Raw genomic sequence first — 25,000 nt, forward strand, 5'->3', positions numbered from 1 at the left:
ATTCCATTTGTGTTATTTCATAGTTTTGATGTCTTTACTGTTATTCTAAAATGAGGAAAACAGTAAAAATAAAGAGATGTGAGATGTGGTGTGTCCACACAGTGTATATACATCCCCAAGCACTGTTTTACTTAATTGCATTGGGTTTGCTGGCAGCTGACAGAATGATGCTCCTGAACTGGGAGACGCTGAACCCAAATACATTTTCCGTCTATAAATGTTTGGATGACAGAGTTTACCAGCCGGGTTTCTCCTGCATGTTCAGTATTTATCACTTTCCATGTTGTCTACATCCTAGTTGCAGCACTATAATCTCCTTAATTGTGCATTTGATTGATAATGTTGACAATAAATCAATATAATAACCAATTTTTTTGCATCTCCTTTACCAGCCTCAAATTTTATTTATCAAGAGCGGAAAATTCAATTTTGTAGAACAAGATGCTTCCACTCGTCAGGTCGTGATCGCACCATTCAGATTGTAGTTTTAGTAACATTTGCTCTGGAGGCAGAAATAATCTGATTGGTCGAGTTAAACCTCAGTGGGCGGAGCTAAAACCACAGTTTTTCTGGCTAAGTAACATTAGACTGAAGCTCAGTGAAAAAGACAAGAGGTAAGAGAGGAGGAAGCTAATATTATGAAGCCTAGCGCTCTGCTGCTAACTGAAAAAATACAATCTATCATACTAAGTTATCTAGGTTAGCTAGTTAGCTAGCTGACCTTCAAGTTCAAACTAGACATACTAGCCTATAGCTAGCTAGGTAAGTCATTCCTATTTATATTTTACATTTGGATTTTGACCAGAGTTCCTTCTCTGTTCTCAGGCTCGGTGTAGGTCGCCGCTAAAATCAAGTGCAAAAGGCATCCGATGGGTGTTGCTTGTATATTTTTTTACAACAAGAATCCTTCTTCCAGCAGCTGTGGTGTAAACACACAACATGTTGCACAAGGACAGAACAGCATTATAAGCTAAGTCACATCTTGCAAAAGAAAACATGAACCTAAGCCTGCTTGTGTTTTGTCTGGTTCTCTTTCTAACTCCGCTCAGTGTCTCAGCCAATAGGAGAGCTCTGGTGACGTCAGCGCCGGTCTCAGCTGGCAGGTTGGAGCGGGTCGTCCGGCGTCCGGAGTGCTGACCCCGCCTACCCCGCCTACCCCGTCTACCCCGCCTACCCCGCCTACCCCGCCTACCCCGTCTACCCCGCCTACCCCGTCTACCCCGCCTACCCCGCCTACCCCGGCCCGAGTGGACGCATACACTCTGAAAAACTGGTTCTTAACTCAACCAATCAGATTATCTCTGCCTCCAGAGCAGCTCTGCCTTCGAGAAATGTTCAACTAAAACTCCAATCTGCTTAATATTCGGCAAAAGAATCACACTACGATTTTATTACAAAAAAAATAAAATTCTAATCAAAATTAAGAACCTGTGTCCATCTGTCCATCACGTCACGATGCAATCTCAAAATTCAATCAAATAAACCCAAATATCCATTTTCCTGAACTTCATGCTTCCGTAATACACAGAACATTAAAAACACACACACCGCCAAATGAACTGGTTCACAGTTTATTGACATGTTACACTGTTTCCCCGATGAAGAGGCTGCTTTTCATTCTCTGAACCTCCGACCCCAAAAAAAAAAAAACGAACGCTGAAGTATTGACAGCACAATCAGAAAGCACTAAAAACAGATCCAGACCACTAAGAATACAACAAGCCTAACAAAAAAAGAATAAAAAATAAAATGAGAGAGAAGAGAACTGCTGGACTGTTGTTGGGGAGAGAGAGAGGGAGAGAGAGAGAGAGGGAGAGAGAGAAGATTGTAAGACTGGATGGAGTTTATTTTCCATCACAAATTTATTATCTTATTATTTCCAGATGTCAGAAATGTCTCAGAAATGTGAAAAGCCAAATAATAATATTAAATTGATCGCCTGCCGGCCAAATCCCGGAGTGCTCAGTTTGGATTACACACACACACTGACTGTGATGGGACGCCAACACACACACACGACGCATGTGGGATTTCTTATCAAAGAGTGTGTGTGTGTGTGTGTGTGTGTGGGTTTGGTACTCAAAAGTCACAAAGAGATGTCCAAGATACAAGTTTCTGTGTGTGTATGTTCAAGTTGTGTATGTCTCTCTCTGTGTGATGAAGTTTGTGTACCCGTCTCTCTCTCTCCCTCCGTCTCTCCCTCTCTCTCTCCCCCTCTCTCCCTCCGTCCCCCTCTCTCTCTCTCTCAGTGCTCGAGGCGGCCCAGGAACCTCAGGTTGAGGATCTTCAGCTGGTCGTCCAGCTCCATGCGGACGATGCCGTCGTCTCCGTCGATACTGAGCAGGATCCCCGTCGCCTCGCGGTCTTCTCCCAGAATCACCTTCACCTGGAGGGGGGGGGGGGGGGGGGGGACGCAGCGTCAGCAGCTTTTTAATGACCGATTCAAATAAATCACAGGTCAACATCTCTCCAAAGATAAGCCTGAAGAGTTTAAACTAACAGCAGCAGTGTCTGAAGGAGACAGCAGGTAATGTTTTCAGGCCCATTGGAGAAAAATTTCACTCCAAGCAAAAGTAAGCATGACAGTTTCAGAATATACACGGTCACTACAGGTTTCGGCAGGTTTAATTTAAGACTTTTTAAAACCTTTTTTAATGCCAATTGAATAAAACATTTGGGCAATTTCACCCCAAAAGCCTGAAGAGGGTTAGAAAGAACACAGAGGCAGGATCAGAGCATGTGAAGGGGACTGAGGGTTTCTTCTGTTAAGTTCAATTTAAGACATTTTAGGAGCTTTTTAAATGTCAGATAAACTGATCAGAACATGATGGTTGTGAACGCAGCACAAGTGTGAGAGACAGACAGACAGACAGGTACAGACAGAGAGACAGACAGACAGGTACAGACAGAGAGACAGACAGGTACAGACAGAGAGACAGACAGACAGACAGACAGGTACAGACAGAGAGACAGACAGACAGGTACAGACAGAGAGACAGACAGACAGACAGGTACAGACAGAGAGACAGACAGACAGACAGACAGGTACAGACAGAGAGACAGACAGACAGGTACAGACAGAGAGACAGACAGACAGACAGGTACAGACAGAGAGACAGACAGACAGACAGGTACAGACAGAGAGACAGACAGACAGGTACAGACAGACAGGTACCTTGTTGTTCTTGGTGGGAGTGACCGGCTCCAGGTGATCACTGCTGATACTGACAACTTTCTCTGTCTCCTGCATGAAGACTGAACACATCCCACCCTGCGGAGAGAGAGAGAGAGAGAGAGAGAGAGAGAGAGAGAGAGAGAGAGAGAGAGAGAGAGAGAGACAGAGAGAGAGAGAGAGAGAGAGAGAGAGGAGAAAGACAAAAAACAAACTTTTAAAGGTCCCCTGTTATAGAAATTAAAATTTTCCTCCATTTCTATCCATATCTGATCAAAGATGTTTCATGAAGATATTGTTCAAATTAGATTTTGTTTGATGGTTAAATTTTAAGTTATTACATTTTCTCCAGTCAGTTTCAGTCTAACTCCAGGAAACGCATCACAGCTGGACTCGCTCGTGATTGGCTCCCTCGCTAAATAACGACTGAAATCCGTCCAATCAGGGTCCGGTCTGCAGCATCTGAACTGAAAGCCTCCACTCAGCAGGTTCGCCTCATTTCAATTAGTGGAGCCGCTGCTGTCGGCCAATCAGGAGCCAGTATTGTGACGACTCAGTCTTCACAGTCATTCAGTTTAACTCATTCAGTTCAGCTTTGAACTAAACTACATTTATGTACAAAATAAAATTCAACTTTGTTGCATTTCCATAAGCTGGGGTGAAGAGAATAAATTGACTTCCTGAATGTAGAATGAGTCTTTCAAATATTGATTAGTATTGATTATGTCATATTTCCTGCTGTCTGAACACCAAAACAAAGAAATTAACTTGTTAACTAGTTGATATTCTACTGTAGCGACTAACGGTCATACAAGCAGCATGGAGACTTAACATGTTAGAAACAACACGTGTGATGTTCCAGCAGGTTGTGATGGATTTTACAGCGTCAGTGTATTCAGATGAGCTGAAAACGCTCCGGCCTGAAGGCGAGGGGGGAAAACATTTGGCGATACTGAGGAAATTTGACTGAAGTTTGTTGTTTCCACTCAGCTCTTCTACGTCAAAACACCAGAAATCCTCTGATGGAACTCAACCAGAGCGAGGCGGAGGAAGACAGATGATGCGGAGGGAGAGAGAAAACAAACAAAGCAAGAGGGCGGAGCAGATTTGCATTAGTGTGTGTTGGGTCTGAAGCGTCGAGCCTGGTGAGCAACAGCTGCAGCAACAGAGTGATGACCACAGACCGGCCAAGTCCTCTGAAAACTATTTGTTTTAGTTCATGTCATCGTCTCTGCCGGTCTCCCATCATGCAGCTGCAGCTGCTGTGATCCGGCGGAGCTGCGTCCATCTCGGCCACTTTATTAGGTACGCCCAGCTAGCTGCGGCTGCTCATCTGTTGCTGCAGCTCATTTATCATAAGAGCCAACAGCTTGTGTTCAGATGCTCTTCTGCTTGAACCAGTCTGACCTCTCTCATTAACAAGCTGTTTCCTCTGTAAACTCTAGTGTGAAAATGTTCCTGATGCTGAACCGACAGTCAAGACGCTCAAAGCCAAAACACTGAACCTCTTCACTAGGGACGCCGCGATCGATCGGCCAGCAATCGGAATCGCCGAATTCCGATAATGCTTTATAGTCGCCGATTGCAAAAACCGATCGATGGCTCTTCTTGAACTTCTTGAATTCATATTTCTTTAGGCTACATGTTAATTAAAAACACAAATCTTCATGGACAACCGGTAACGTCACAGTCCGTCACGCCCGCTACTTCCCCTCATTTAATTCTCTGCTTATTTAATGCATCAATTCATCGCATGCCGTGTGCGTTTGTTTACATGATGCTGCACTCTGCACCGCTGTCCGCTCGTACCGGAGGACGGTCGAGACCCGAACAGGAGAGAGGCAACTGAAAAGTCTCATTTCTCTCTCTCTTAAGAACATAGAAAACAAAAACAAAGACTGAAACGGAGATATATCTTCGGAGGGTGTCTCCATTTATTTAACTCCACTCAACAACACAGGCAAGCAGCAACAGTCTGAGTCTTGTGCTTCCTTATCTCACTGAATCATGTTGCTACCTAGAACGCACACGGTTTTGTTTACATAATGATCAAGTAAATATTGAGGTAGAAAAAAAGAAAATGTGGATACTTTTTAACCAGGACTCAATTTGATGGATGAAATGTATGTAAAATGGAAACTGACTTATAATACTGCTATACCTGCTGCTATAACAAAACACAAAAACTATCTATGGCCGATCGGTATCGGCAGATATGGCTCATAGACGATCGGCGTCAAAAAACGTTATCGGGGCGTCCCTACTCTTCACCCTGTCTGCTGCTTTATATACCGAGCTGCTGCCACGTGATTGGCTGTTTGGAGGAGCCGGCCGTTTGCGTTAACGAGCAGGTGTACCTAATAAAGTGGCGTGGTGTGTATATTATCAGATCAGAATCAGAATCAGAAATACTTTATTGATCCCCGAGGGGAAATTGGGTTTCGTTGCAGTTGCTCACAGAAATATATATAGGCATAGAGAAACTATAAGAAAAATAGAAATAAATATAAAAATATGTAGAATATGTGCATTATACTACAATAAAATAAAAATATGTAAAGTATGTGCGTTATACTACAATATATAACAACAATAATACAGAAATAAGAAAAAGAAGAATGTGTGGGTGGGTGTGGGGGAGGAGGAGGAGGAGGAGGAGGAAATCCCTGACCTGGGCCTTTCACTCTGCTTTTTTCCTTCCCCTTTGTTTTAAATGATATCTGGAGCGCTGACATGTGATCGGAGGGTTTAAAACGGCTCCTGTAGAGGAGTGTGTTCTCTTACACTTCCTCCATCGTTGTTAAAAGAAAAAGTAGAAAAGAAGATGCGACTGCCAGACCAGCCGGCGTCTCTACTGACTGAATTTTAAATTTAGCGTCCCTCCCTGAAACAGGTCGGACTCACAGCTCACCAAGAAACATTTTTAAGATCTCCAGGAACTGGATTCAAGACCTCCAGGCGGTAAAATATTCAGGACTTTTTGAGGCCTTGAATTTAGAATATACAATTAAAAGGCATTTTAAAACTTGTTTATATGTATATGTTATGCATTTTTCATACTGGATTGAACCCATGACCCTCTGGTTACAGGGCCAGCCTGGACAAGAAGCTCCTCCACAATAAAAGCCTGCAGCGTTTGGACCGGCAGGCGTTTGGTTTGGCAGCGGGTCTGTCTGGACCGCAGCACTTCACACTCAGACTCAGTCCATCAGTCAGACCAGCAGCACATCCTGACTCCAGGTTATGGTTAGGACAAAACCATAATCTCAATTTTAAGAAATGCATTAAAAAAGTGACAAAAACGATCAAAGTTCAGCAAATTTTAAACAAATTAGAAACCGTCTTTCCGCGGATGCTGCCAAGATATTCATGCACGCTGTGATTTTTCCTCACTTGTCCTGTTGCAGCACAATCTGAGATCAAGCTGGAGAAACGGCGATTAAACCTCTGCAGTCCTCACATCAACACGCTTTAAAAATACTGGAGAAAAAGCCCATCCAATATCATCACTGTAATATACTTCAGAAGTACAAGAATTTTAGATTTTATTCAAATGTGCGTCTTGTTTTCAAGACTTTGCACAACTAATCTGCAGACTGTAACTGACTTCATTTTTAAAGCACATGCACTTTGCACTGGTTTTTAAATGTTGTACACTTCACTGTCTAGTGTGTATTATGTGTTAGTGTTGTGTGTTTGTATTTAGATTGTATATATGTCTGTTTTGCACTGTAATCTGCCATGGGACTGCAGATCAACATGAGCTCTAAGCTAAATCTGCTACAATACATTAATGTTTAACATTGTACATGGTCCCTTCGAATAAATTCAATAAATACATTTATTTAGCAATTTTGGATTTGTACAATTAATCGTGTAAATTCACTCTCCACAACTGTAGAATATTGTCAGTTCAGCAGCACTGAATATTCACTCAGAGCTCGTGCTTCAAAACATTCTCTGGACTTCCTCGTTCCTCAGCCGGACGCTGCAGCGCCTCAGAAATAAACCAGCCATCATGACAGCTGGCTGAAATGGACTCGGGTCGACTCGATCGATTTGAACGTCAAATTACAAATAACTTTAATTCTAATCAAGTGCAAGTGTGGTTTTGTCAGCTAAGGTGCTGCCTGCCGATGGAAAACAGTGAGCTGGTGAGCTAAAGTAGCTAGCTCGCCTTCCCACTCCACTTCAGTGAGACACAATCGCATTGCATTGTGGTATACAGCCTGTAGAGTGAATCAAATTAACTGTTGAGAATCCGGACACTAGTGCAAAATGGCGGACACACTCAATAGTGCACTGTTTCTGTAACAGGGGGCGTTTCGTACAGAGCGAGTGTCTTGCTCAAGGACACTTCAGCAGGGAGACGGCTTGCCGAACTGAGGCTGGACCGCTGACAGATCTCCCTCCTCACACTGACCTGGGAGAGCTTATCTGGAGTGAAACTCTTCAAATATTCAATATAACTCTGCCAAGCCAGCAGATCTGGCTTCTTAACGATAACATTCAGTCCCAGAACGTAAAAACTTTATGACAGCCCTGAACGATGTCAGGCAGATCCAGTTCCTCCTCTTCAGACAGAAATATCATCTCATAAATCATTAAATGTGGATTGTTAGAACTCGATCCTTCTCCCACCAATCAGCTGTCCGGTCCAATCGGCTTGAACCTCTCTTTCTACCACAGAGGGAAAGTACTGGGACCAAAACCCTGAGGGAAATGTTCCAGCATTCTCAACACAGCAGGGTTTCTGCATCCACAGCCTGACCTGCGGTGTGTGTGTGTGTGTGTGTGTGTGTGTGTGTGTGTGTTGTAAGACAGTTTGTGTGTGTAGTGTATTCTCCACGTTTTTGTGCTTGTGTAATGCTATGATGGTGTGTTTGTGTTTTCTACAAGTATGCATGAGCCTGAATCGGTGTGTGTCTCAATATACGAATGTGTGAGTGTGTTTCCACCCGTTTTTCTGTGTGTGTGTGTGTGTGTATTCTATAATAGCGTGTGTGCATTCTATCATTTTGAGTGTGTGTAAATTCTATAATGGCGTGTGATGATGATTTGTGCATGCGTACATTCTTCAGTGGTGTGTGTATTCTTTGATGGTTTGCGTGTGTGTATTCTATAATGATATGCATAGGCTTGGGCCGATATTCGATAATACCAGAATATCGCAATATTTTGAGCAAATATATTGTGCAAACTTTTACACTTAGAAACCTATAATCTACTAGTGGTAGAATAGTAAACAAAAATAATCATAGTTTTAGTAAAAAAAATGTAATTTTGTTTAAAGGTGGGTTCCTTTTCCACAATCAGCTTGATATGAAATATTATTATTACTAATAGCCTATAAATTTGATGTAATTTAGAAGAACCCCAGGAGAGCATCGCGATATTACATTTTGGATATCGCCCAAGCCTAGATGTGCATGAATTCCACTGTAGTGTGTGTGTGTGTGTGTGTGCGTGTGTTACCGTGACGCTCCTGATGACCCCGGTCTGTCCCATCAGGTCCATGAAGGAGTCTTTGACCCGGACCAGGATGTCGGTGGTCACCCAGTCGCTGCTGCCCTGCTCGATGTTGGAGCCGGGGGTGTGGGGGTTGTAGCCGCCGGGGGAGGGCGCTCCGGGCGTCATGGGACTGTAACCCACCGGGCTGGGACTGGGACTCGCCTGAGGACAGACAGGACCGACATCTGTAAGCTCTAAAAAGTAGCAGACATGATGAGAACATACAATATAATTCATCTAAGGTTCAGTAGAAAGAAGGCACACCCAGCGAGGGGCAGACAGGAGGACAAACAGGACTTCTTTAAAAAAAACACAAGAGTGTGCGACTGGAATTTCCTTCATAACATACCAACCAACACACACACACACACACACACACACACAGAGGAATGTAACATGACGTAAAGTAAGTCACAGATGCACTGCAGCGTGCGTCAGAATTCAACTCCTGGTCCAACAAACGCTCAGAACTATTTTGATTTTGCTGAAAATTGAAAGCAAGGCTGCAACAAAAATTTATATAAGAAAACATTTTTTAAATAAAAAAAAAATTTGGAATTTAATTGAAAAATTTCCATTAAAAAAATAAAATCTTTATATTCTGATATTATATTGCATCCAAGGGTGATCCACCATTAACTTGGAGTGGAAGAAGAATCGCCTAACTAACTAATAACAGTATGATAATGAGAGTTAACTAATAACAGTATGATAATGAGAGTTAACTAATAACAGTATGATAATGAGAGTTAACTAATAACAGTATGTATGATAATGAGAGTTAACTAATAACAGTATGTATGATAATGATAACCTAATTAATAACAGTATATATAATAATGGTAGCTTAGCCTGCACAGCGCAATCAACCTGCATTCTGTTATTCCATCAGCTTTGATTATTAGAAAATTAAAATAATCGATAGTTGCAGCCCTAATTAAAACTGTTGTCATGGTCACCCGTATAAACCTGCTTTCAAAAATCCCAAATGAACGTGTTTTAAACTCATTTTGTGGGTGAACGCTGTAGCCGTTAGATAATTTAGACTCCGCCCCCTCTACCTGATAGGCCATGGGAGAAGGCGTCGGGTGGTAGCTGGCTGGAGAGTGTGTGTTCTGGTATCCGACGGGCGAGGGCGCCACCTGGTGGTAACTCTGAGGACTGGGACTGGGCTGGTACGAACCCTGAGGGGACGGAGCCGCATAGGGAGAGTACTGCTCCGTGTTATACCTGCAGAGAGAGAGACAGGCAGAGAGACAGACAGGCAGAGAGAGAGAGACAGGTTAGACTGGGCTGCATAGGGAGAGTACTGCTCCGTGTTATACCTGCAGAGAGAGACAGACAGGCAGAGAGAGAGAGAGACAAGTTAGCACTGCTCTGTGTTATACCTGCAGAGAGAGACAGACAGGCAGAGAGAGAGAGACAAGTTAGCACTGCTCTGTGTTATACCTGCAGAGAGAGACAGACAGGCAGAGAGAGAGAGAGACAAGTTAGCACTGCTCTGTGTTATACCTGCAGAGAGAGACAGACAGGCAGAGAGAGAGAGAGACAAGTTAGCACTGCTCTGTGTTATACCTGCAGAGAGAGAGAGACAGACAGGCAGAGAGAGAGAGAGAGACAAGTCAGCACTGCTCCATGTTATACCTGCAGAGAGACAGACAGAGAGAGAGAGAGAGAGAGAGAGAGAGACAGGTTAGACTGGGCCGCATAGGGAGAGCACTGCTCCGTGTTATACCTGCAGAGAGAGAGAGACAGACAGACAGGCAGAGAGAGAGAGAGACAGGTTAGTACTGCTCCGTGTTATACCTGCAGAGAGAGAGAGAGACAGACAGACAGGCAGAGAGAGAGAGAGAGACAGACAGACAGGCAGAGAGAGAGAGAGACAGGCAGAGAGAGAGACAGGTTAGACTGGGCCGCATAGGGATAGTACTGCTCTGTGTTATACCTGCAGAGAGAGAGAGAGAGACAGACAGACAGGCAGAGAGAGAGAGAGAGACAGGCAGAGAGACAGACAGGCAGTGTATCAGCCATCTAACCCTCTTCATAACAGTTTCTGCTGTGCTGGAAAACTGGAAGACTGTGTTGATACTCACATAGCAGGCGTGCCTGGAGTCTGAGGGTTGTACTGAGGGTTGACCTGTGGAGAGGGGACTTCTGGGTAACCTGGGGTCTGGGGGTTGGGCGTGCCGCCGTACCCCTGGGGGGAGGGGGAGGGCTCGTCGTCGTAGCCGAAGTCGTACTCATCATCGTTCCTGAGGAGGAAGAAGGAAAAACACGCAGAAGAAGAGAGGAGGGCACAGTTATAACATTGTACTGACTGTGTGTGTGTGTATCTGTGTGTGTGTGTGTGTGTGTGTATCTGTATGTGTGTGTGTGTGTGTGTTCACCTGGAGGGGGTGTTGGGGTTGTTGGGGTCCCAGGCTCCGCTCTGGCCCGGCGTTCTGCTCCCATCATGCAGCGGGGTCTGGGAGCCGTAGTGAGGCGTACGGCTTCCTGCTTTGGGACGGAGGAGACGAGAGGCGCGTTTAGTCACACACAGCGAGACAAGTCGCACAGGATTGTGGGTAAATGTTTAGCCTACCACTTCCTGGATTGTATTTTCCCCCGGATCTACTCATCTGTTTTATACATACTGCCATACAAGAACTGCTGTCTGTCTGAACAAAAAAGCATTTCTGTCCAGGAAATCACACACTCAATTTCATGCATGTAATGAAACGTAGTTCCTGCATTTTGTGCATGAAATCAAACTAAATGTTTTGGGATTTTGGTTCTGGGAAATGCATTTTGTGCCAGAGGAAACACATTTTGGGACACGACTCCCAGACAGCAGGTGTTTAGAACAGCAAATGGAAAAGCTTTGAACTGGATATAGATTGGATCACTGTAGAGTTACAGCAGAGAGAGACTACACACTACACACTACAGTCCACAGTCTGACTCCTGACTGAATGTTCTGTCTCATTCTCTTAAAGTCTTTCTGATCTAAAGGCTTCTGCTTAAATACTTGAAATGAGTTTCTTAGACAAATATAAACAGTGAAGTTGATCCTATGTATGAATTTCTTTCCAAAGCCTTTGCCTTTCCATCAAAGCAAAGAATCTAAAATATAAGATAGTTTTGATTTAACACTTTTTTGGTCGCTGCATAATTCCATTTGTGTTATTTCATAATTTTGATGTCTTTACTGTTATTGTGTGGAAAAGAGTAAAAATAAAGAACAATGTGGTGTGTCCAAACTTTTGGCTGGAAGTGTAAACTACATGCAACTCATTTCAGTGTGCATGACATCATAACATATCATCAGTTCATGCTGCACAGGCTGCAGACTCTTAACTAGCAAACTAATCATCAGTGTAGCAGTGACTCCTGGCCATACATGGCTGTTCTGCACCCAGACACACACACACACACACACACACACACACACACACACACACTCTAACAGTGTCTTACCATCATGCAGCGGCGTCTGCGACCCGTACATGGGTGTTCTGGAGCCGGTGCCGTACATGGGAGTCTGGGAGCCGTACATGGGAGTTCGCCCATGGGTGGAGGTCATACCGCTGTGTCTCTTAGCTCCCCTGGAGAGGAGGGGGGGGGGCGAGAGAGAGAGAGAGAGAGAGAGAGAGAGGGAGGGAGAGAGAGGGAGAGAGGAGGGAAGGAGAGGGAGGAAGAGAGGGAAAGAGGAGGTAGAGAGGGAGGCAGAAGAGAGAGGAGGAAGGAGGGAGAGAGGGAGGAGGGAGGAGAGAGAGAGGCAGGGAGAGGGAGGAAGAGAGAGGAGGGAGGGAGAGGGAGGAAGAGAGAGGAGGAAGGAGGGAGAGAGAGGAGGGAGGGAGAGAGGGAGGAGGGAGGGAGGGAGGGAGGATAGGGAGCGAGGGAATGAGGGAGGTTGAGGGAAAGAAGCAAGAGGTGGTAGAGAGACATTGAGACAGAGGGCATGAGGGAGAGAGAGAGAGAGAGAGAGAGAGTTGGAGGAAAGGGAAGAGAGGAAGGAGAAAACATATTAGACATATTCCAACATTAATGTCAGATATAACAGATAAAGCTGAATTAGTGTTTCATGCTGCTTCATATCACCATGCAGTTTAATGTGATAAACAGCAATTTGACTATTTAACATGAGATTTTGCATATATTGTCACATATCAATGAGAGAGAGAGAGAGAGAAAGAGAGAGAGAGAGAGAGAGAGAGAGAGAGAGAGAGAGAGAGAGAGAGAGAGAGAGAGAGAGAGAGAGAGAGAGAGAGAGAGAGAGAGAGAGTCAGGTTAGAAATGCCCTCAATAATGTTGATAAGTTGATTTTTGGTAGAGGGATTGATAGCAAACAGGAAAGAAAGATTGTGAGAAAGAGAAACAGATAGAGAGACAGAATGAGAGGAAGAAAGGCTGTGTGCGTGTGTGTGTGTGTGTGTGTGTGTGTGTGTGTGTGTACATACATGGTAGTTAGGCGCTGTCTGTCTACAGAGATTGTCTGGCAGGTGGAGTGCAGCTCCACTCTGGCTGTAGACTCTGTAGCGTCCTTCACCACACCAATGTATCCTGGGAAATGGAGGCACAAGAGTTAGTTAACGCCAGTATAACCTGGGAAATATAGGCACAACCATTAGTACCAAGATCTCCAGTAAAAACACACTGGGCCACAAACCGTCTGCACTCTGTCTCTCAGCTGATCAGCCATACAGAAAATGGCAGTGGTGTTTTGTTTTGTTTTGTTTTGTCTTGAGGTTTTCCTTCCAAAGTGAAATATCCACCAGACTCAGTTCACTGAACCCTGAGCCAAGGCAAAGTCCTGACATTTAATGTCATTCACCACCAAAACTTCAAACCTGGTTATATCAACCAACTTTCTGGTTGGACAAGAAAACAGATATTATTCTTTGGTCAATGTGATAAATTAGATTAGACATCCAACTATCAGCTGGTCCTGATTGCTCCTATAATATTTTTATTTTCTTAAAAGTTCTGGCTTCAAAATAGATTTCTGGTGATTTTTTGCTTGATTTTTTTAAGTCACTTGGGTTAAGGTGCAGGTACAGACTGGATCCTCTGCTGTGGAGAAATCAGAGGATGAATTCTCAAAAACAATATTTGTCCAAATTGGATATACAGTGATTTTACACAAAACTCTTCATTTGTTATTACAAGTCAGAACTTTATTGTCCATTACAAGGACATGAAGCGGTTTGTCTGTTAAAGCCACATGGTGCTGATAGGAGTCTGCTGCTGGTTTCTGTTCACAATACGAATCAGTTCTGAATCTCAGTCCAGTCTCACCTTTGTAGGGACCCTGGGAGATGCGGACGGTCTGGCCAATCAGATCGTTGTCTCTCCTCCCTCGGCCCCGCCCCATTCCTCCTCCGCCGCCTCCTCTCTGCTGCTGTCCTGGACCACGACAAGATGAAGACGAAGACATTTTTTATTATGGGACATTATTTGTAAAACACACACACACAGTCAGATGAGAAGGAAACACCTGTGTGTCAGACCGGGAGTAAACAGGATCTGAAAATAACAGCGCAATCTCCTTTGAGTGGCAAACTGGAGCGGTTTACTACACAAAATACTACAAGTGAGCCCCAGAAGATTTAGCCTGTTTGAATGTCAGTTTAGCTGCTGGCCTTGAGTGCGTAAATGAAAGAAATAACACATCTAAGTGCTTTGTTGAGGCAACTGAAGCTAGTTCCTTCTCTCCACCCGAACTCCACAGCAATGACAAATTACTTTAACTGCACTGTGTTGAGACTAAGAGGTCGGTGTCTTATCTCATGTTTTGGCACAAAAGCTCTGGCCCCGTTTCTTGGAGTTTGAGATGTTCTTGTTCCATCTCTTTATTATTCTGTTTCTGATTCTGTGTCTTAGAAACACTTCAAGACTCCTAAACCAGAGAAAGTTCAAGTCCATTTCTTTCTACAGTCCTTTACCACAGGCATGTCTCGAAGGACTCGAAGGGGAATTAATATTTTTAGTTCATTTTTTGTGCACAGTAGTCGTTAGCTTGCCTCTTAGTAAATCTGTCCCTGTGACGGTTGTTGATGTTTACATCAGAAACCACTACTTGCCAACATGCCAACATGCATTACGCTGCAAAATTTGGACATTTTCTTACACAAGACCAGAAGAAATGCCCCTTGCGTGTGTGTGTGTGTGTGTGTGTGTCTTTGCATGGAGCAGGTCCCGGGCCAGACACTCACCTCCCCCCCCGTGGTGCATGGGGCTGCTGATGCGGGGGCTCATGGGAGCGAAGCCTCCCACTGTGAAGTTGGTCACGTCTCTGGGCTGAAACAGGAGTGGTCACAGTGTGAAACGCCAAGGATTTAAATATTTAAAGTTTACTGACATGCTATTTACACTCTATTCCAAAACAGAAATGATAAATAAGGTGTTTTGAGAACTCACGGCTCAAGTGTTCACTTGGCTTTGCCATTATGAATTTATTAATTTCATTTTTTAGATTATTGCCAGAAATGCTTGATTTTTCATTTTTTTAAATCATGTTGAAGCAATCGGCAATGTTTTCCATTTCTTTTTGTGATAACTACAGCTGCAACAAATCAACATGTTGGTCATGAATATGCAAATCAATGGATTTACATAATCAATACTGCGCTGAGTATTCAGCCAATGAGGTGCTGACCTTGGATCCACCGGCCAGCACCAGGTGTCTCGTCTTGCAGACGAACATCCCTCCGTTCTCCACCAGCTTCTTACAGTGCAGGAAGGCGAAGCCGCGGAACAGGTGACGGATCTCCCCCTCTCGACCCTGGCACACACACACACACACACACACACACACACACACACACACACACACACACACACACACACACACACACAAACAATGATGAATAGAAAACACACTTGTTCACATTTGAAGTACTCATTACAAACTGTTTCCAGTGTATTTGGCCACATGGGTGGAAGTTAAAGAATAAAAAAAATTCAATGTATGAATTTATTTTCATGTGTTTTCTGTCTCATCACCATCCACCAGGTCCAATACCTGGTCCATACTTGGCACATAATTCTCCTAGTTACATCTGAAGGATTTTGTTTAAAAATATATATACATATATATATATATATATATATATATATATATATATATATATATATATATATATATATATATATATATATGAATTATGAATCAATTATGAACTATGAATCAATTTTGGAAAAGATTTCAAAACCACAAATGATTCTATCCTCAATAAATTTCCTCAAAAACTTTTTGTAAGCAAAGGTGTTAAAATGACTCCTAACTTTAAAAGTTTCCCACAATGAGGTTTACTTTCAAGCAAACAATTCTCCTCAGACTAGGCGTCCAGTTTTTCAAACTGTGGATCTCATTTCAGAAGGAAACACTTAACACACTTTTGGCATTAAACCAAACGAAAGAACAACAAAAGGTCCTCCGGTCCTTACAGAGTGCGGCCCGTCGATGACCTTGACGATGTCTTTAACGTGGATGTTGTTCTGCTCAGAGTCGAGCGCCACGGCGAAGCGGTTGTCCTTCCTGCGGTTCACCGCCTGGTGCCGCACCGTCAGCACCTTGCCGTGCATGTTCAGCACCTGGACCGAGACAAGACCGGGTGTTATACCTGAACTAAAGTCCGGCTCTTTACTGTCCTGTGGGGGCTGAACACCTGGCAGACACACAGGAACGATTCCACAAAACAGCCTGGAGGGAGAAGCCATGACCATCCTGCAACAGCTGACACGTCTAAATCCTCCTCCAGCAGTCTATCACCTGGAATATCTTACCAGTCTATAGTAACATGTTACCTGGAATGACTCTGACTGTACTGTGACTCTACAGTCTGGGTCTAGACCCCACGTCCATCCTATAGTAGACTACTACCTCCAATGTCTCTCTCTGGCTGTACAAAACCTCCTGTAGTCTGAGTCTAGATCCTGCACCCATCCTGTCACAGTGTATTACCTGGAATGTCTCTCTCTCCAGCCGGACTATGACTCCTACAGTCTGGGGGTCCAGCTGGACCAGCTCCCCCCACTCATGTTGTCCTCCAGCGTCCACGCCGGACGCCGTCTCCGAGCAGAGCTGCAGGTCCCGGGGCAACACCTTCAACTGCACACACACACACACACACACACACACACACAACAGGGTGAGACGTGTGAAGTGCAAACACAAAGTGGCAAGTGGCCATGAAAGGGGTTCAAGCCTTTACTGACAGGTAAAAATATGGAAAAGATTTCGGTCCTACTGGCTTGAACCCCTAACAAGTGTGGGAGGTAGACCTATATTTGTTTTTTTAAATCTATAATGAAAAAAAATGATGTTGAAATATGCATCGTGTTTTTGAGACTTGTACTTCATGACATTTTCAAGAGGTCAGAAAATAAGTAGGCTACCCAGTGAAGAGGGGGCCAATGCTGCTTATAGACCTAATACTTCCTCAAATACGTAAATATGCAAACATACACACCCCAACGTTTCCCACAGCTTGGCAGGGCGGCAACATTAGCTGCCTGTTAAACTGCCATTTGATAATCTGTACTTTAGTACAGTTTTGAGGTTCTGGCACTTTACTTGAGTATTTCCATTTTGTGAGACTTTCTACTTTTTCCTCCACTACATTTCAGAGGGAAATCTTGTTCTTCTTCCTCCTCTACATTTATCTGCCGGCTGGAGTTACTAGTTACTTTGCAGAATAAGGTTTTACACGCAAAACATACGATAAGCTCATAAAATATGTTGCATTGTTAGAGTTTAAACTCCCCAACAGTATATGGAGCAGTTAGACCGACAACATTAAAATACTTCCTACAGGTTAATGCTTCAATAATTTAACATTTAACAATAATTTAACTCTGACAGAATACGGACTTGATACTTACAAGTACATTTTACTGCTAATACTTAAGTAAAGGATTTGAACATAGGGCTGGGCGATATGGTTGAAATCAATATCATGATAATCATAAGGATTTTTCTCGATATCAATATATATGACGATATGGTTCATGTATGCAAAATCACGTTAAATAATCAAATTAATGTTCATCTCATTGAACCGAATGGTAATGTTAGGTGTGATGTCAAACAAAACAGAAATATTCAAATAATATTCCTACCATACTTCATTTTATGAGAGTTTTTAAGTAAAATTTGCTTGTCGTCATCAATTTAAACAGCAGAAATGTGTGTTAAAATATCTTCATATCATCACAATATGATTCCACTGAAAGACGATAAACGATAATATTGAATTATCGCCCAGCCCTAGTTCAACATACATCAAGTGGTTCATTAGGCTACTTTTCAAACTTCAAACTTTCAAAACAGCACGACTCCATGTTCGCTTTTTGATTTTTAACTACATACACAAGAAAGACCAGGATTGAACTTCAGCTCCATGCATCACAACACCCAAAATAAACCTGAAATGAAAATTTACTGCAGCTTTCAATCTACCTGATGAGCATATATGGGAAACCCTGCACACACACACACACACAGCTGGGTACCTCGTGCATGGTGAGGTCGGAGAAGAGGATGACGAAGTTCTCCTCCACTCGGACGATGAGGCCGGTGTCGCCTTCGTACCGCCCGGCGATCACCTTCACATGGTCGCCCATCCGGAAATACTTCCTCAACTCATGAGCCGGGAACTCCAGGGGGTCCTACACACACACACACACACACACACACACACACACACACACACACACACACACACACACACACACACACACACACACACACACACACACACACACACACACACACACACACACACACAGAAAATCATAAGAGGCAGATGAGTTAAGAATTAAGTTGAGTTAGAGATTGAGTTGAATCAAGGAAAGAGAGGGAGTGTGTGTATTTTGAGCTTGTATGTAGGCATTGTGTGTACTCTGGTGTGTGTGTGTGTGTGTGTGTGTGTGTGTGTGTACCTTCAGGTCTTCGTGTTTGGGCATGATGGTGATCTTGTTGCCGTCCACGCTGAGGATTTTACCCTGCAGGTTGATCAACTCTCCCTCACACACTTCCACGTTGTCACCAGCCTGCAGGTTGTGTTCACGCTCCTTACCTGCACACACACACACACACACACACACACACACACACTAATATTACAGATTTGCTCATTGTAATCCACCTTGAGCTTCACTTGATGTATAAGAGTTGCAATACAAATAAAATGATTCACATTATTAAGAATTATTTTTAGCCAGTAGAAACTTTTTACACCCCGTCTTCATCCATATCCTCTCTTATCTTTGTATTCTTTATCTTCTTCCATATTTTATTTTATTAAAATCTTTATTATATTCTTTATATTTTGAGTGTTTTTACTCTGTTCTCCACTCTACACCTCTATTCTTTGCCACTGTGATGACTTTCCCCTTGAGGATCAATACAGTTTGTCTCGTATTATCATTATTGATCTGAAGGCCTCCATTTGTGGAGACACTCCCTAAACCCTACATATGTCTAACCTTGACCTTTAACCTTTATTGAAAAACTAAAAAAATATATGATTCACCTTAAACTTTAGCCTATCAATGGAGAGAGATCAGCGCTGGCTGAGATTGGATTTGAATAGCAGATATGTGAATTTGTTTTGAAAAAATTATTCAGTAATTAAAATTTCTAAGGCACAATTTGAAATTGAACCCAAAGGCTTGAAATTGAATGTGATTATTATTGAATTCAACTTTTAACTGTAATTTCAAATTTGGTTCTCTCAATTCAGATTTACTTCCTCTTCACTTTCCACATTCAAATTTCTGCAATTCAAATGCAATCTCTGCTGGCAGTAATCTTTTTCCATTCTTAACCTTGAATTTAACTATAATCTTAACCCAACCAATACAAGCCTAACCGTGACTTTTATCTTAAGCCTAACCCTTACCTCCATCTAACACACACACACACACACACACACACACACACACACACCTGACTCGGTGACCACCTCCAGGTCTATTCCTTCTGGCTGGTCTTCAAACTTCTCCAGTTCTGACAGAGTGGGCTTCACTCCGTCTGTGATCTGTCAGAGACCAATCAATAACCAATTCATTTAGTCAGTCGACAATCAATACAGACACAGCATCCGCTTCACTTCCTCTGAGACAGAGACAGACAGACAGTGAGACAGGTGGAGACAGACAGACAGACAGGAGCTAAGGTCAGATCTGGTATCAGCAGTGTCTGGCCGGAGGGGCGGGGCCTTAAACCTTGTAGAAATTATGTGAGGAAAAGCAGGAAAATGAGTCTCCATTGTAAGTGAATGGGAGTTGGGCGCACAACAAACCTGATACAAATCTAAAACATACATGGCTAACCACTCTAAAAATTAGGGACTAATCTGATGTTCCTCTAGAATCCAAAAGGGAGCCAGTAGGCCTTGTAGAGTTCCTCACTAGAGAAATCATCCCTAGGGTTCCTTCAAGAACCCCTTGATTGCCACTGTCAGGTTAAAAACCTCCTATCCTATAAATGTGTTTAGGAACTAAATAAAAACAGCTTTGTTTTGAGTTTATCCAATGCGATCTAAAAGAGTTTAAGTCTAAGATTCAAGGGAATTCCAGAAAGCACTATTTAGTCCTTCAACTGAAATTAAAACATAAAAACCATCAAATCTGGCATCATGAGGTCTTCACATGACAACAGCAATTCGTCAGAGGCTCCTGGAAGAACCATCAGGGTTCACACACTGTTACTGAAGGGGTTCCTCAGGGCACCTTCTTGGGTTCCCCTAGGGTTTCAGCCTGAAGAACCCCTACAAAAGGTTCCTGAGAGACCCTTTAGTTTTGTGGTTTCTGAAGGTAAACATCGTCCTCACCACAGCAGACATGGCGAAGCTCTTAAACAGGAATCCTTTGCGGCTGTAGCGGTTTCCCTCAAAGATCATGAAGTCTCCATCATGGCTGACCTCGCCTCCCAGAGACCTGTCAATCAAACAGTCAGTTAGCGACCCAGCTGTCAATCAAATACACACTTAAAGACGAGATGAAATGAAAAATGCCTTTTTAACCCTTTTAGATCACATCCCCGGTCATACTGTGCACCTATTTAACAATATATGCCAAAAAAAATACCAAAAATCAATTTCATTGTATTCTTATATCAAAATTCAATCATGTTTTCTTCCTGTAAAACAAAATATGCCGTGTGCTTACGTAAGCATGCCCGTAACTAATTTCAACCAATAATATCATGACATCCACCCATCAATCAATCTTCAACTTTTAGCGCACAGAGCTAAGAGGCTAAGATTCATTAGTTAGCTAGCTAGCAGCAGCACGGTACTTCGGCGTGTCTTCGGGTGTTATGACACGCCCACTTTTCAACGTTCAAATCAAATTCCTCCCAACGTTACGTCCCGCCTGTCTTTCCTGTTTCACTTGGAAATACGTCACGATACGGAAGTTAGATACTCTCGAAATGCCGTTTCATCTCGACTTTAAAGCCTCAATCTGTCATTTCTTTCAAGTTTTTCAAGACTAGGTTTGAATATTTTGGTTAGCGCTCATTAGGATTTATGCTGACAGTCATGTTGCCCCCAGCCCCTATTGCCTATGTCATATCGCTCTACAGATGAAGATGATTCTCCACAATAACAAATATATGTGAAATGACCGGAGAGCTGAAACTACAGAACATCGGTCAGGCAGTTCAAGCGGTGACCGGCCGATCACCGTTTCAAACTGCCTGATCAAAGGGAACAAAACAAAAAAAATAAATAAAAAAAAGCGGTGGAAAGTTTTCTGTAAAAAGTCGGAGCCGGTCTGCGTCAGTCAGCAGAAGGTCAGAACATCAACAAGTCCTCCATCTGGCATCGACAGTTCAGTTCTGATCCCAGTTTGGAACCAGTTTAATAAACTGACAGAAGGCGTCAACACACATCATATAATAACATTCAGAATTGTAGTTATTTTTATTTTGTAGTTTTTTTTAGCCAACGAAAGATGATAACTGGTTTCAATGGAATCTCAGTGGATTTCAGGGTGTGGGACGGATTCAAACGCAGAAAACATGAGTATAGTCTGGAATGTGAGGTTCGCTTGTGGATGGCGTTGGGAAGGAGGGAGGAGGGAGGGAGAGAGAGAGGGAGGGAGAAAGAGGGAGAGGGAGAGGAGGGAGGGAGAGGGAGGAAGAGAGAGAGAGGGAAAGAGGGAAAGAGGAGGTAGAGAGGGAGGAAGAAGAGAGAGGAGGAAGGAGGGAGAGAGGGAGGGAGAGAGAGGGAGGAGGGAGGAGAGGGAGGGAGGAGGGAGAGAGAGGGAGCAAGAGAGGAAGGGAGAGAGAGGAGGGAGGGAAAACTAAAATTAATACATTTAAAATACATGCATACCTACACAAAAATGTACCTGAGAGGATAAACTCCAGTGAAAATGCACCTGAATGTATTTCAGAATATAGTGAGGGGAGCATGATAGTTTACGTTTTCTTTTCCACACCTTTCCATTCTTTCCAGGCCGGTGGAGGAACCTGCTGCACCCCATCACACCACAGCTGGTACTGATGGTTCCCACGCTTCACTACAGGATCATCACTTTACTTCATTTACATTGAGATATTTAGCTGAAGCTCTTGTCCTGACAGCCGTACAACAAGCGGGTTACATAGAGTCCAGAGTGGTGGGACATTCCCAGAACTTTCCTAAGCTTCCAAGGGATTTTCATAAACTTTTAAAAGACTGCTGGAAATAATTTAATACTTTTCCCATACTTCTCTGATCTGCTAAATGTGTGTGCATGAGCTCTAACATCATGTCCATTCAAACCACATGTTCCCTCACATATCCAATATCCAAGCTCCCCCGGAAATGAAACAATAACATTTTTAGTGGTTTTCATGTGTAATATTTAGCCATGATATTTCAGTTTGTGTGCCTGATAACACCTTGGACCACCCACCGCCCCCCCCCCCCCACCCCCACCCCCACCCCGCCCACCCGCACATGTTTTCCAATTCTAATAAATTACAAGAGATTTCTAAATGCAGCCATCGCCAAGCTGGGAAATATCCATGTTCTCTGATTTGAATTATAGACATTTGTGCGATTTTGTGTTCCCTAAAAGGGCTGGGTTAGGGTTGGCTGTATATAGATGTGTGTGTGTGTGTGTGTGTGTGTGTGTGTGTGTGTGTGTGTGTGTGTGTGTGTGTGTGTGTGTGTGTACCTGATCTTCTCAGCATCAAACAGTCTCTGAGCAGGTCTCTTGAACTTCTTCCTCTTTGCAAACCAGTCTTTCTACAAGACAGACAGACAATAGTGGAGAGGATGAGGGAGTGTGTGTGTCGAAGTGTGTGTTGTGTACGTCTGCTTCCGTGTGTGTGTGTGTGTGTGTGTGTTGTGTTTTCCCCACCAGGCTCATCTTGGCCTTGATGCGGTCCAGGTCTATTCGAGGGATCATCTTCAGAGAGATGGTGTTTTGGCTCGGCTCCACGTAATCCACCTGAAGAACGACACAAACATCACAGCTGGCTTCAAAAGACTGATTCCAGGAACAAATGAAAGCTGCGGTTCCCAGAGTGGCCTCTAGGGGCCGCCAGCACAGTGAAGAATGGTTCAGTTTCATCATAACTAACAAACATCTTCTCAGACTGGATCCTTGGGACAGAATCTTCTCCAATGGGAGTCTGTGGTTTCATGTGGGCGGGACATCTGTAAAGTATCTCCACTTGAGTGAGGACAATACAACATACAGCTAATTACAAACAGGCTGCCTCCTCAACAGACTGTGTGGGTGAGAAATAGCATGTGCTGCGTCAGAGGTGCAATGAATTATGGTCACTAACACGCTTTCAGTGCCTGCTAAAATCATTTTCGTAAAACTATAAGAAGCTTGAATTCCAGCTTTGTGCATCGCAGCATCCGGAAGTAATCTAACACAAAAAAGTAGTCCCACCTGTGCGATGTCGTCCTTGTACAAGCCTCTCTTCAGCCGCACCCAGGACTTGGGCTTCAGGTTGGTGACCTCCTTCACCACCTTCAGGACGTCCGTCATCTCCTTGATGGGAACCATCTGCTGGTTCCAGAAGCCCATCCTCAGGTTGCCCACGCCCTCGATGGCCGACTTGACGTGGGTCTGCTTGTACGACTCCACGTAGATGTAGCCTTTGACGTGCTCCGGGGCCACGACCGACTTGATCTGGAGAGGCTGGGGGGGAGTCAATATTGGTCTTTTGGAGCCACGTCTGGCTTCAGAACACTTGGATTATGGTGTATGGAGTTATTTTTGTCACTTTCTGCTCTTTTGGGAACTCTAAAGAAACATTCACTCCAGTTGTTTTGGGGAAGGCCGATACGGAACAGCACTAGCTAACTGACTGAGTGTTATAGGGACATACAAACTTCCAACTTCAAAACTTCAACTACTTTGACATTTTTATTTATGAGTAAACTATTCCTTTGATGCTAGGATCCATGCTAGCGACACACAAACGTAAACAAATCCGGTAAGACTGCCTTTCAGTCTCTAACCAGCAGTCAAACATTTCACGCTGTAATAAATTCAAATATTGTAAAACTCCTCCATGTTTCGAACCTCGGTTAGTGTTTGTCTGCAGTAACGACGTTTTACCACAAGGTGGAGCCGGTTATTTTGATTAGAAATCTACAAAACCTATAACTGGGTATCAGAAATGACACTGGAAGTCACCAGCCAGCAGACGGTTGATAAACTGGTACATTTTTATTTATGAAGCCATTCTCGGTAAACTGCCCGCTTACTTGACCACACTCCAAACTGCCAGCAATGCCGCCAGCCTAAGATCACAATCCTGCTTCTTCTTAAAGTCCAGAATCAGAAGTGTTTTTGGTGAAACGGCTTTTGATTATTTCGGTCCTGAATAATCTCCAGTCAAAGCTCCAGCTCAACCATTTTATTCCCCTAAATCAGTTCACACACATTATCCACAGTCTGATGCAAGATGTGCTCCTATTTCTGATCCAAATTGGGACCTTTTTTTTTTTTATTGTGCATATATTAGTATTTTTCTTTTTCTGTACTTTTTTGTATGTTTTATTGTGTAACCCCTGCTGCCATTTCTTGGCCAGGTCTCCCTTGGAAAAGAGCTTTTGAATCTCAATGGGACTTCCTGGTAGAATTAAGGCTAAATAAAAATAATTAAAAACGACCAGACTTCTCGACTGGAGTGATGTGATTAGATGTGAAACGGCGTCTGATATTCAGAAGCAACAGACCTCAGAATGCCTTCACTGGCCAATCAGAATTGAGAATTCAACAAAGCCGTGCAATAAAATAAAAATCTGATTCTTACTGTGTCTGTGAACTGGTAGGCAATGAACTTCCTCATCAACGCAATGGCTGTCGCTC

The 25,000-nt window shown here is 43.5% G+C and overlaps 2 protein-coding genes across 2 annotated transcripts in view; one reads left to right on the forward strand and one right to left on the reverse strand.

Moving 5' to 3' along the window:
• rnaset2l (ribonuclease T2, like) overlaps positions 1 to 361 on the forward strand; it is a 9,403-nt gene extending 9,042 nt beyond the window's left edge. The window contains exon 9 of the mRNA XM_071912122.2: positions 1 to 361. This exon is cut by the window's left edge and continues 459 nt beyond it. The gene's annotated coding sequence lies outside the window, so the exon portion shown is untranslated.
• Positions 362 to 1,555: 1,194 nt separating this feature from the next.
• supt5h (SPT5 homolog, DSIF elongation factor subunit) overlaps positions 1,556 to 25,000 on the reverse strand; it is a 34,042-nt gene continuing 10,597 nt past the window's right edge. The window contains exons 11-31 of the mRNA XM_078284179.1: positions 24,945 to 25,000; positions 23,570 to 23,821; positions 23,027 to 23,116; positions 22,841 to 22,911; positions 20,503 to 20,608; positions 19,617 to 19,707; positions 18,608 to 18,744; positions 18,179 to 18,334; positions 16,629 to 16,775; positions 16,112 to 16,258; positions 15,321 to 15,446; positions 14,878 to 14,962; positions 13,961 to 14,068; positions 13,123 to 13,225; positions 12,140 to 12,267; positions 11,071 to 11,179; positions 10,777 to 10,935; positions 9,745 to 9,913; positions 8,648 to 8,845; positions 3,176 to 3,271; positions 1,556 to 2,386 (exon numbers count right to left, since the gene is read on the reverse strand). The exon at positions 24,945 to 25,000 is cut by the window's right edge and continues 13 nt beyond it. Coding sequence (XP_078140305.1) covers positions 2,246 to 2,386; positions 3,176 to 3,271; positions 8,648 to 8,845; positions 9,745 to 9,913; positions 10,777 to 10,935; positions 11,071 to 11,179; positions 12,140 to 12,267; positions 13,123 to 13,225; positions 13,961 to 14,068; positions 14,878 to 14,962; positions 15,321 to 15,446; positions 16,112 to 16,258; positions 16,629 to 16,775; positions 18,179 to 18,334; positions 18,608 to 18,744; positions 19,617 to 19,707; positions 20,503 to 20,608; positions 22,841 to 22,911; positions 23,027 to 23,116; positions 23,570 to 23,821; positions 24,945 to 25,000 — 2,675 coding nt within the window. The 3' untranslated portion in view covers positions 1,556 to 2,245. The remainder of the gene's footprint in view (positions 2,387 to 3,175; positions 3,272 to 8,647; positions 8,846 to 9,744; positions 9,914 to 10,776; positions 10,936 to 11,070; positions 11,180 to 12,139; positions 12,268 to 13,122; positions 13,226 to 13,960; positions 14,069 to 14,877; positions 14,963 to 15,320; positions 15,447 to 16,111; positions 16,259 to 16,628; positions 16,776 to 18,178; positions 18,335 to 18,607; positions 18,745 to 19,616; positions 19,708 to 20,502; positions 20,609 to 22,840; positions 22,912 to 23,026; positions 23,117 to 23,569; positions 23,822 to 24,944) is intronic.

Source organism: Centroberyx gerrardi, chromosome 6, assembly GCF_048128805.1.
Source record: "Centroberyx gerrardi isolate f3 chromosome 6, fCenGer3.hap1.cur.20231027, whole genome shotgun sequence".
Classification (NCBI taxonomy): domain Eukaryota; kingdom Metazoa; phylum Chordata; class Actinopteri; order Beryciformes; family Berycidae; genus Centroberyx; species Centroberyx gerrardi.